The sequence below is a fragment of the Hyperoodon ampullatus genome (assembly GCF_949752795.1).
Source record: "Hyperoodon ampullatus genome assembly, chromosome: 8".
Classification (NCBI taxonomy): Eukaryota; Metazoa; Chordata; class Mammalia; order Artiodactyla; family Ziphiidae; genus Hyperoodon; species Hyperoodon ampullatus.
The window spans coordinates 12,093,145-12,106,260 of NC_136921.1; the positions used below are offsets into that span (position 1 = coordinate 12,093,145).

The 13,116-nt window shown below is 42.3% G+C and overlaps 1 protein-coding gene across 1 annotated transcript in view; it reads left to right on the top strand.

Annotated features, from left to right (window-relative positions):
- COL4A4 (collagen type IV alpha 4 chain) overlaps nucleotides 1-13,116 on the top strand; it is a gene marked incomplete at both ends in the record, with an annotated part of 128,805 nt that overhangs the window by 25,820 nt on the left and 89,869 nt on the right. Inside the window, 3 exons of the mRNA XM_079709903.1 lie at nucleotides 11,272-11,406; nucleotides 12,195-12,239; nucleotides 12,939-13,055. Of these exons, the coding sequence (XP_079566029.1) occupies nucleotides 11,272-11,406; nucleotides 12,195-12,239; nucleotides 12,939-13,055 (297 nt within the window). The remainder of the gene's footprint in view (nucleotides 1-11,271; nucleotides 11,407-12,194; nucleotides 12,240-12,938; nucleotides 13,056-13,116) is intronic.

Genomic DNA, 13,116 nt, shown 5'->3' on the forward strand with positions numbered 1-13,116 from the left:
GTGGACGTGTGGCCGGGGCTCCTGAAGGGCGTCCGGGTGAGCGAGGGAAATAGAGGGGGTGCTCAGAGTTGGATGTCATTGACCCCATAGAGATGGACAAGTTTGCCCAAGAGAAAGCGAAAAGAGGGCAGGGCAGCCCAGTGGAGTTGCAGGGGCAATCCCACCCAGCCCGCCTGCCCCCAGAGGAAGAGGAGCCAGCACGGGAGACACAGGCAGGAGAAGAACACGGCCAGGGCCAGGGGCAGGGACGCCAGCAGAGCAGAGCAAGGGAGAGGGAGGGAGAGACCGCCTGGGGTCAAGCTTCTCAGGCGCCGACCAGGAGCTCTCGGCGCTGCCTGTTCCGTTCCCACAGCAGGTGTGCGATGCTGGGCTGATGTTACGCCGTTTCTAAAAATGGGAAAACCACTCTTCCATGACCTGGCTCAAGGGGTGACCTTATTTTTTTTAATTGAAATATGGTTGATTTACAATGTTTCAGGTATACAGCAAAGTGATTCAGTTTTATACACACACACACATATTCTTTTTAAGATTATCTTCCATTTTAGACTATTGTAAGATATTGAATATAGTTCCCTGTGCTATACAGTACGTGGGGGACCTTATTTATTGTTCGGTGGCAAAGCCGTGTCTTCTAGTTCTCAGTGCAGTGTTTTTTTTTCCACTGCACCAAGCTGCCTCTTAAGAAAACAGCTGATCTTTTTCTTATATTTTGTATCTATATCATAGGAGATGATGGATGTTCACTCCACTTATTGTGATAGTCATCTCATGATGTGAGTTAAATCATTATGCTGTACATCTTTTTTTTTTTTTGGTATGCGGGCCTCTCACTGTTGTGGCCTCTCCCGTTGCGGAGCACAAGCTCCGGACGCACAGGCTCAGTGGCCATGGCTCACGGGCCCAGCCACTCCGCGGCATGTGGGATCTTCCCAGACCGGGGCACGAACTCGTGTCCCCTGCATCGGCAGGCGGACTCTCAACCACTGCGCCACCAGGGAAGCCCGCTGTACATCTTTTTTATCTTTTTTGTTTGCTTGTTTGCTGCACCGTGCGGCTTGCAGGATCTTAGTTCCCCAACCAGGCATCGAACCTGGAACTCAGGAATTCCCACTGTTTTACTGAGATATAATTGATACACCACTGTATAAGTTTAAGATGTACAGCATAGGGAATTCCCTGGTGATCCAGTGGTTAGGGCTCCACACTTTCACTTCTGAGGGCCGGTTCAATCCCTGGTCGGGGAATTAAAATCCCACAAGCCGTGTGGCACGGCCAAAAAAAAAAAAAAAAAGAACCTGGAAGAAAAAAAAAGATACAGAAAATATAGCTTATTAATCGAATAAAAAGATATTAATAAGTGAGTTTTACCTGACTGGTTTGGAAGACCAAATTATTGTCCTGCTGTTTATGAAAAAAAATAGTACTCATTTTACATCCATTAAAAAAAAAAAAAGAACACAGCTGAAGATCCTGAGTCAGCGTTACTACAGGCTTAACTGACAAATTTATGCCCTCATTGAGTGAGGTGAACTTAAGGTACAAGAAAATACTCTGCCATTGCAGTCCTGTCTCCTTGGATTGTCTACTCTTTGAGTAAAACCTTTCTGTTATTTATTTTATGATCCTTCTAGATCTCCAGCAGTCCTTACATCTGTGATACAGAAGGACCCTGGAGGCACCAGCTCTTTAGCTGCGCATTGATTCCCGTTTGAGGGTTTAAGTGATGTTATAGTGCCACCTAGGGGCTGAATGGTTGAATTACAGTCAAGTGTTAAAAAGGCAGAGGGGTGCTGCCGAAGGCTTCTTTGTTGATTTTAATAATAAAAGGTCACGAGTATATGTTTAGAATTTATACTGTGTAAGGCAGTAGCCAAGGTGCTGAGGTGGTAAGAAAAATTTACACGGATTCTTGGCCTCAAAAATCCTACTGGACGACATTACCCCAAGCAGATATTAAAGTGACATGCACAAAACAATAATGAAAAATAGGTGCGAGCCTATTTAGGCATTATGTTAATTGTTTGAGGGTGGACATGAGAGTGTATACCAGAGTGAGATTGATAAGGACTAGGGTGAAAAGGGAAGCATGTAGGACTCTGCTTCCCCAGGTGGTAGCCAAGTGGCCTTGGGTCACTTGCTTCATCTCTCTGAGCCTCAGCTTCCTCATTTCAGAATGAAAGAGTAGATACAGGATGACTTTTTGCTTTAAGGATGTAAGGATTCCATGAGAAGAATGCACAGTGCTGTGTCAGTGCCCAGAATGGAGTAAGTGCTCAGTGAAGGGTACGCTAACATCGTCATCATCATTGTCATCATTGCTGTCATCATAGTTTTGGTTGGAGGAAGGTTGAATTTGAGCTACAGATGGACAAAGGCTGCTATTGCCTCAGACAAACAGAAGGCACAAGTGTAATTGGAGCAGAGGGTGTAGGTGTGGACACACAGGGACTAGGGTTGGCTGGGGTGGAGGAAGGTAGACTGTGCTCACTGCAGGTGTTGATGGAAGCAATAACACAGCAAAGGGAAGACTGAAGGTCAGTTGAGAGTTACATGTGGAAATGGGGAGGAGACTGGAGTTAGAGAAGCTGGGGAGGCTGGTGCTTGTGTCCCCCACCTGAGATGACCAGACCACGACCCAGGGTCTCCACGGTGGGATGAAAGAAAGACAGACACCTGAGATTTAATTCAAAGAAAGATGTGATAAGCTTGGTCTTGAGACGGAATGGATAAGGAGGGAAAGGGAGATCACCAAAGCTGACAGCTGCATGGGGAGTTTAAATGATGGAAGGAACCAAGTTGTCGTCTGCTGAGTTGGGGAAGAAAAAGGCAGGGAAACTAGTCTGGGATGATGAGCTCACCTCTGATATGATGAGTGTAAATTTACAGGGAAGAAGATTCAAGGAAGTTTCTAGAAAACAGAGATAGAGGATGGGACTAGAAAATTAGATTTGAGAACCACAAAAATGGAGGTCTTTAACTCATTTGATGAATACTATTGTTTCCCCCCCAAAAAAAAACTTCTTAAGAGAAGATAAAATACATCATGATAAAATTTTTAAAATGTTTACAAATAAGATAAGGCTGGAAGCAGTTGAAATGTCACGGTAGGCAGAGCGTGAGTGTGGTTTAGTGCAGGGACCCTCCATGGTGCCAGGATGACGCCGTGGAAGGAGGTGAGGTTTGGAGAGAAACTGACTGATCCAGGTATGAACTCAAGCTCCCTAGGCACCTCAGTTTGAGTAAGCTATACCCCGCTAGGCTTTCCTCATTTCTACAGGGATAAAAATCTCAGTGTTGCTGGTTGGATTAAGTGAGGAAAGGTATGGACACTGGGAGGTGCATAACCAAGCTTAATAAAGAAATACCTTCCCCTTCCTGTGACACTTTTGATGATCAATGTCATGATCTTATTGACCAAGGATAATTTGGAAATTTATGTGTAACTAGTATAATAAAAGCATCTTTCTTACTCTTTGTTCATTCATTCATTCATTCATTTATACTTCCTTGCACTGATTCTCTGGTTAAAAAAGAGCAAGAAGTAGTTGCACAAAAAGTGTGTTTGTATATGCATTTGTCATTGTATGTCTGTAGCTATTTCTCCCAATCCTCATACTGATAAAATGACAAAGGATTTCTTAGATTTTTGTCATTCCCCATAGGGTTTGGGCCCTGGAGGCAAGCAGATCAGTGGCAGCCCAAAAGGCAGTTGTGGAGATTTGGGTTTTAAAAATGTACATATCCTCTTATCTGTTGGTCTCCTCTACCAAGTGTTGTGAAATAAAAATAGTTTGATCTTAGCCCAGCTCAAGAAATGTGCCTGACACAGACGATTAACAAGGGAGAATCCTAAAGGAATGTTCCGGCTTCAGAGAGCCAGGCAGGTGTAGGATTCCATGTCCACTCCGATTGCCTGCATGCTTTATTTGTACAGCTGGCCCGAGAGCCCAGTGCGCCTGTAGCCACAGTGGGGAGGCGCGTATAACAGGTCTGATGACACGGTGTCAGCCTGGCCTTTGGGTAGAAGACGATGGTCTGGTGGCTTCCCATGGCATGCCAGAGCTTCCTCAGCTGTCAAGCCGATTGGCATTTCTGGATTTAGTGAATCCGTTTTCTGAGTTCACTGCCTCTCACGGAAAGTCGGAAACCACAGAGGCAATTCCATGCAAAAAAAAAAAAAAAGAAAGAAAAATTCAGAGATCCCACATCTGGAAGCCAGCCATTCCCCTGGGCATTTTTTCTTTTTGCTACGGTGACTTCAGTGCAGTGGTCCATTGCCTATCGTGGGTGGAGGGTGCATGGGCAGGAGTGGACTATTTCTTTAAAAATTTTTATTTTAAAGATGCAAAATTCCTGTGATTGTTTAATGATTCTGTAGTTATAGAAATGTCTTTTCTGGGCTTGTTATTTACGCCCCTTTATCCTGAAGTTAATTCTGGTGTCGTCTGAGAAATTAGGAAGCTCAACTATTTACTTTTAAACATCGTCTTTTTTTCTTTTACTGACTCCTTCTTTTACATGAAATAACTTCATGAAAGTGGAATTGTTCTCTCCATCACTGTGGATAAATTATTTACTCAAACTGGGTGAACTAACAATGACTCTTTCAAAGATTGGTGTTTGGGAAGTTTTTGTGAACAGCTTTCTGACAGATTTAATACTGTTATACAAGGTTTAGAGTATTTTTTTACATTTATCCTATAATAAAATACCTATTAAGAGGAAAAAACAGCACTGCATAGAAAACAACCACAGTCTGCCCGTAAAAAAAGTAGGCATTTAGTGCTTTCTGTTAGTTTTTTCACTTTTCAAGGTAGGGGTTGTGTTTGCCATTTAGCATGGTTGAAAAGAAGATGGAGGACACCTGTGTCATATCTCAACAACAACAGACACCAGACGTTACTGTGTTCAAGGCCACTGCTCTGCTCGCCCCAGCGTGGAATCGTCTCAGATCTGCATAGCTATTCTCAGCCAGACTTCCAGGGATGTCCATTTAGAGACAGGAGAAAGATCCTTTTCCTCCTTTACAGTCTTCCTTTGGGTTGGGTGGGTGGGTCTGACATTATTTTATTAAGTATTTATTAATTATTTTATTATTATTTTAAATTATTTTTAAAGATTAATTATTTTATTAAGATTTTATTAACATTATTTTATTAAGTATTTATTGTTCTCTGCCTGTCTTAACATCGTGGCCTTGGGCACGTAGACTCTGTCTTCCAGGAGCTCACAGTCCGGTGGATGTAGGCCTGGGAACTCACAGACAAAGAGGTGATCACAGGAGCCAGTGAGAAGTGTTATTATAGAGGCGGCTTGGAGAGACATTTAATTCTGAAGGGTTTGGGACCAGGGCAGGAGATCAGTGGAGTCTTTCGGGGCGGGGATTGAGAGATGACATGAAGGGCATGGGAGGGACACTTCAGGGACAAGACACCGAAGTCTGTGAAAGAACAGAGCTTGTTGAGAAACGGCAAGGATGTCAGTGTGACCCATCAGGGCTGGGGGAGGAGGGGAGAGAGAGGGAGGAAGAATTTAATAATGCAAATTACCATCCCTCGTTGTACTTCTCTTTGTGAGTGCTTTAGATGGCACTTTCTCAAACCAGAACACGTTTCTATGTTGAATGGAGTTTTATCATTCTTGCCCCTGTGCTGAATATTTCCACTCCTTTTTGTTTTCTCCCCAAAGTTCCATTAGCTCCCTGGATCCGGCATCGCGTGTCTAAAATGAAATACATTAAAGAGAATTATAGCCAGTGAATTGGCTGTCCTCTCTGTTACCCTTTATGTTCAAACATGCATTTCGTTGTTTTTAAATAATACGTTATTGTGAAGTACAGCATTCACAAAAGATAATTTAGGAGTTTGTGTAAATTATATATGTAAGACACAAAGATAATTTCCAAACTTAATGAAAAAGCAGTTATTTCCTGAGCCTTTAATTTAGGAAAAATGGGAGCTTTTCACTTATGGTAATTAATCTAAACCAAGTAAGATTAATTAAAACAGGTAGAAAAGGTCAGCTGAATTCATTATTTATTCTTACTTTTAGATTGTAGTTTAAAAACTGTATAATACTTAGAGAAAAGTAATATGCCCTCAAAGTGCCCCCAGATGGTTTGTGCCCATAGAATTGATTTTATATATTATTGTTGTCTTTTCTGTAACACATATTTATATATTTAAGCTTCCTTGAAAATGCTGAGCTTTTAGTATTTTTATGGATACTCAAGAAGTAGTAGCTATTATAATGATGATGAAAAAGCATGAAGAGAAGGGAAAGTTCAAACAAAGTATGATTTTGATTTATAAAATTTAGGCAGATGTTAAAGTTTGTCAGTAATGTCAGTAAGGTCAATGACTTAATGATGAAAGAAATCGTAATTAATCTTTACTATAAAAGTCACATTTGCTGACGGTAAGATGCTCACAAAACAGACTTTATCATTGCTCTGGTTTGCATTTCTCACTCTTGAGATGTAGTAACGTGCCATTTCTTGTATATCCGTCTAGAAATGTTCGTATATAAACATATATTTTAAGAAAATGTATGTCCATTTGTTTCTCTACCGGTGGGATCATATGATGCACGGCTTTTTTTCCCCACTTAACAATGAACTATTTATAATAACAATCATGTATAATAACAATAACTAGCATTACTGTGCAAGCACTATGCTAAACACTTTACATGCATTGTTCTTTTTTTTTTTTGTGGTACACGGGCCTCTCACTGTTGTGGTCTCTCCCGTTGCGGAGCACAGGCTCCGGACGCGCAGGCTCAGCGGCCATGGCTCACGGGCCCAGCCGCTCCGCGGCATGTGGGATCTTCCCGGACCGGGGCACGAACCCGTGTCCCCTGCATTGGCAGGCGGACTCTCAACCACTGTGCCACCAGGGAAGCCCGCACTGTTTTTTTTATGTCCACAAGCCACTGACAGATAAAGAAGCTGAGGAACAGAGGGGTTAAGAAACATGCCCAAGGTCACACAGCTAGTAAGTGTGGGCCTGGGCTTCACACACAGGCACTGACTGCAGAGCCTGGAGCTCAGTCACTCTGCTTCTTCCTCATGAGCATCACAAGGCTGTTCTGTATCCATCCAGAGAGACCTACTTTGCCCTTTAGTGTCTGGGCCCTGTGCATTTCCCTGAGGCCTATTACTTCAGTGCTCCTGTTTTGGAGGGGAGTTAAGGGGGGTCTCCAGCTGCCAGTCTCTTCATCTCTGTCTGTGGGCTTTCTCAAAGCCCCAGGAGCAGACACTTCCCACCCACCATCAGTGGCCTTCCACCAGGGAGATGAACACCCTAACTCCCTCACCCCGGGCCGGATAACTCTGAGGTGTGTAATCTACCTTGACATGCAGAGTTTCCGCTCTGGGTTAAGCTCCAGTAACCCACGGTGGTAACTGGCTTGATACCACAGCCTTGTGGGCTGCCTTTCCTTCTCTGTGTCACATCCCTGCTCCTTCACCCCGTCTCCTTGTCACCATGTCTCCTTTATTCTCAAATAAACCGTTTGCATTGATGCCGTGTCCTACATTTGCTTCTGGGGCACCCAGACTAAGACAGCCTGTGCGGTATTTCCTTGTATGAAGATACCATAATTTATTCAATCAGTCTCATTTGCGATTTCCAGTTTTTCTTGATATTACCAAAGATGATGTGGTGAATATTCTTGCATTATTGTCCTTAGACCAGGACAAGCAGGGCTCCTGACCCCAGGCCCTGCCTCTCTCCTGTGTCTGGGCCTGACCGAGGCCAGCAGCACTGTCCAAGGTGGCATCCCAACTGGGGACCAGGACCGATGGGTCCCAGCATCTGTTTCTTCCCTTCAAGGTTGTTAAAACTCAAGACAGTTTACAAACAAATTTTATTTAGCACCTCATGAAGTGGGCAGCCTCTGTTCCCAAGGATCTGGAGAACTGCAAAATGGGGAGAAGTCAAGAAGCCTTTATAGGATAAAGAATAAGGAACAAGGATTTACACGTAGAGCCCAGAGTTGGCTTGGCGTCTGGCAATTAGCTGCCTGGATGGATTCCACTTCTGTTTATGGGGAGCATTTACAGGGGCACAGAAGTGACATAAGTTTGCTGAAGTGGCACCCAGGCAGCAGCGGCGCCATCTTGGGCTTAAAAGTAGTTTCAGCAGGATGCCCTCTGACCCTTTATCCAGTGGGAGTTGACCACATGAGGAGCTCTGGGGCTCATGCTCTTGGGCTGGGCTGGGGCCCCGTGGCTGGGCCATGGTATCCGGAGGGTGGCCGCCTAATAGGACAGTCTCACTTGCCCACTTGTGAGATTTTGTTCTTCGTTCATGGAATTCCTGAGATTGGGTCACCAGAATGACACTGATACACTGATTTCAGGTGACTCAAATTTTTATGTAGGTGGGACTCTCCAAAACATATTTTTCCCTGGGCCCCATACACCCAAAGGATAGCCCTACATTCTTATACAGGGTCCCGTGCACGGTTATAGCTGAGCACTAAGGTTGAAATTGCCCAGAGGTTTAAAAGTTCGAAGCAGATATCTCCTGAAATCCACTCAGCTTTTCTCTCCACATATCAAGACTTACTTGCTCTTTGAGTGCAGTTATCCATGTTGTTTGGGTCGGGAAAGGGGATATTAAATGATTTTTTCTTAAATCTTTGGAAAAATTTTAAAAAGCATAAAATAATTGCAGGTGACAGCCTGACTTCAGATGAATACAGAGTGTTTTCAAACTGTAGTGAAATAAAGCATGGATTTTGACATGTGTTAGACAACACAGCTGAACGCATTAGCCATTACAGGGCATGGTGTCATGTGACCAGATCACCCTGCATCGGCGAAAGCCTTGTTATAAACGTCTCATTATAAAGCTTCTCTTTACCTAATCTAAGAGTATTATCTTAAGAATGCAAAGAGAGTTATTTAAAAAAAATATGAATCTAAGATACTTTCTGCTCACATCAAATTATAGACAGAGATTGAATGCTGAGGCTAGAAGTATCATTTAGAAACCCTGATTTTAGATAGACAGATTGAATGCTGAGGCTAGAAGTATCATTTAGAAACCCTGATTTTAGATTCTTAAATTCATTTGAAGAGCCTCATTGTTCCCTTGAGTTGATTATTTCATAAAAAGTAAACAAGTTTGAATGTGTAAAATCAATCTGTATGTCATAAAGATTACATTTGATAGAATAGCTTTTTGCAACATTCAAAAATCACTTTCCCAATCATACAGGGCCCTTGTAGAGTGTGTCTGGAGCGGATGGGTGGTCAGGCTGGACCACTAAGCCTGTGAGCATAGTCACTGCCACATTTATCCCTCATTCATTCATTCATTCCTGAGCCAAAGGCCACGGTAGATGGTAGATGGAAGACTTAACTGGTGAGCAGATATCCCTGCCCTCATGGTGCTAGTGTCTAGTCGGAGAGCAGACAACAAACTGATGGGCAAATACATAATTTTAAAAATGTGAAATGCTAAGATGCTAAGAAGGAAGTGGACAGGATACCCTGATGGAGACTGATGGGGGTGAGGATGAATTGGAGATCCTACTTCACTGGTGGCAGTTTAGGAGAGATCCACGTTATGTGCAGGTCTAGAGAAAGAGCCATCCAGAGAGAATGCTCGCACTGAGGCCCAAAGACAGAAAAGAGCAGCGTGGCTGAGACTTAGTGAGTGTGGGGCAGGCACAGCATGGGGTGCAAGGGAATCTGGGGCCACACCCTATAAGGCCTGGAAAGTGAGGAGCACGAGGTTTATTCTACATGTAGTGGGAAGACAAGGAAAGTTTAAAAAGCAGGGCCATGCCATGATCTGATTTCTGTTTTTTTTGTTGTTTTTTAAATAAATTTATTTATTTATTTATTTTTGGCTGCATTGGGTCTTAGCTGCTGCGCGCGGACTTTCTCTAGTTGCGTTGCTGTGTGTGGGCTTCTCACTGCGGTGGCCTCTCCTGTTGTAGAGCACCAGCTCCAGGCATGTGGGCTCAGTAGTTGTGGCTCACAAGCCCAGCCGCTCCGCGGCATGTGGGATCTTCCTGGACCGGGACACGAACCCATGTCCCCTGTATTGGCAGGCAGACTCTTAACCACTGCGCCACCAAGGAAGTGCCTCTGATTTCTGTTTTAATGTCACTTGAAGAGAGGCAGGGAGGAGGGTTAGAGGAAGCTGGAAAGCCATTTGGGAGCCTGGAACACTGGTCTCACTGATGCTGACCTGCAGGGTCACAGCAAGGCAGACAGTAAGGTGGGTGAGTTTCAGACCCATTTCGGGAGTGAAATGCTAGGAATTGATCATGGGTTAAATGTAGGTGTGGCAGAAAGAGGAATATCCAGGATGAATCCCAGAATTCTGGGGCTGGATTCTGGGTAGATAGGGACAGTGGATGGAGAATCAAATTTGGGGGTAAAACCAAAAGTTCCATTTTGGATTTTTTTAAGCTGAGGGTACCATAGTATTCAAAATGTCAAACAAAGAGCTAGCTAGATATGATCATCCGGAAGTTAGAGAAACTGATGCTGAGACATACCAACCTTCCTACTCCTAGAAAGAGCTGTGAGACTCCCTGTCGTAACTGAACATTCATTCACTGCATCAGTGCATCTAAATGCAACGGAGAACAGGCTTAAAGGGAGCAAGGAGTTCCTCATCTTTGTCCCAGAGATGTTCCCACTGTGGGTTTATGGGGAGAACTGAGTTCCTGAAACTTCTTTGCCTAAAATAAAAGGTGATGTTTTCATTCATGGAAAGAAAGTTGGATTGCATAAAAATAATGTGACATGGAGAACCTGATTCCAAATTATGGGTAAGAAATTAGATAAAAGCAGCTAAAAAAGAAATGTTTCCCCCTAAAAGGGCAGACAAATTATGAGCCATTTGAAGTAAATAAAAGATCTGGCAGTATTTCCTCACTCTTAACTTGTGTCACTTACATAATGTTAATGAGACTTTGATTTTTAAATACTTACTTCACTAAACAGCACAAGATTTATAAATTTCAGTGACAGAATGAAAATAGTAAGAGAACTATAATCAGTTTATAGATGTGTGTGTACATGCAGTAATTCAAATTTATTGTATAGCTTTGATTCATATTGAAAAAGGCAACATTTTCTTTTTTATAATTAATTGATCGTTTGTGCTTCTATTATTAGAGTTTGCTCCATCTTTAATTTTCCAGTCTTCTGTACTGTAAACCCAAGTCACCATATTTTTTTGTTAGAAAACATTACTTAAGAATCATCCATCCCCCTGCCTTTTTAACCTTGCTTCTTAGGGTCAACCAGGACCACCAGGGCCACAGGGCCCTATTGGACCCCTGGGGCCACCAGGACCCATTGGAATTCCAGGAGAGAAAGGGATGAGAGGTGACAGTGGCCTTCCTGGAGCAGCAGGTGACAAAGGTGATAAGGTAAGCCTCTTCTTAAGTGAAAGATTCGTATTAAACACTCACCAGAATTGCTATGCCAGATTTTTTAATAATCACAAGTAGTACCTATCTGAACCTTAGAAAAATCAAGTCTAAACTCCTCTTCAGTATTCAGTCCTCATTCCTAACCCCTTTCCAGAGGAGCATGCCTTTCTGGACCTTTTCTAGGTGCTTAAATACATGAGTTTACCCAGTGAGGAGTGGTTTTCTTTGTGGCTATTTAAAACAACCTAACTGATACTATATGTATCATGGAGAGCCTTTTTTTTTACTCAACCATATGGCTTGGAGATCATTCCATATCAATTTATGTAGATTGAATTTACTCCTTTAAAAACACTCTATGATATGCCATAATATGGATAAAACTACAGTTTATTCCCTGTTGATGAGAATTTGAGATCCTAGTCCAACTTCATGTAGTGCAAGTGTGCAAAAACAGTCCTGTAAATTACCTGTGTTTACATTTAAGAGTTTGTTTCTCTAGGATAAATAGAGTCTGAGAAGTTGAATTTCCAGTTATAGGGTATTGAATGTATTCTTTGAACTAATATTGCCGTGTTGGCTTCCTAAGTACAAAAAGAAAAGCACAAATGGTTGATTTCCAAATGTTGGCATTTGAGCTCCTTAATGTAAAAATAGATGACAATGACTGATACGGTTTTTTTTTTTTAACAAGTTGTTAATTATTAATGTTTTTAAGTAAATTAACCTGTTAATCTAATAATTTAGTAGCTTTTATATCTTCATTTTATTTTCTGGGATTTTAGGGTCCAACCGGTGTTCCTGGATTCCCAGGTTTGGATGGGATACCTGTAAGTATCCTTAAATTTTCTCCATTTTTTTTAAAGAAGGGAGAGACACTCATCAAAGCCCTTAAAATCACATGTTTTGTATATATATAAAATATATGATATATATTATATATCATATATATGGCAAACTCTTCTTTATTTTCTTATTTTAGTAAATGGAAGGGTGCTTGCATTTCAATTTTGTGTAATAACTCTGAGACCAAAACATTTTACTTGAAGAACAAGGTTTTCAAAAAGACTGGAGAAAAGCATTCCAAAATATGAGCTAGTATACTTGTCAGGTCAAGTACAATGTTCTGGAAATAAATTTATACTCATTACAAAAGTTTTTATTTGCTGGTGAGTCCTAATGATGGAAATGGGCTTAAACCTCTCATTGCTGATATGAAAACTAGAGGAAAGAAGGAAAAGGTACTTGGCAGGGTTTATAATTCATTAGAGTCTTTCTAAGGATTTCAGGGAAGATTTCCTCCCTAATCTCTGAAAATACTCCAGACTAAATTAATTTAAATTGGGGTATATGAAAATAGTTTATTTATTTTTACTATGCTACATATTTCTTGTGGGTGGGGAAGGAAGTTTCACAAAACTGAACGACATGTGAGTCACAATTGCCATAATTTGGGGACCCGTATTGCAGAACCTTTTTGTTATGGTATTCTTGCAAAAATGCTTCACCTATCATTTTGTTTCTTGTAGGGGCACCCAGGGCCTCCTGGATCCAGAGGCAAATCTGGCATAGATGGCTACAATGGCTCAAGAGGTGCTCCAGGCTTTCCAGGAGAAAGAGGAGCTCCTGGCCCACAAGGCTCCCCAGTAAGACAGCCACAGTTCAGCCTAGTGGGAATCTTAAGTGAAAAGGCCCTCCAGTGGGAGC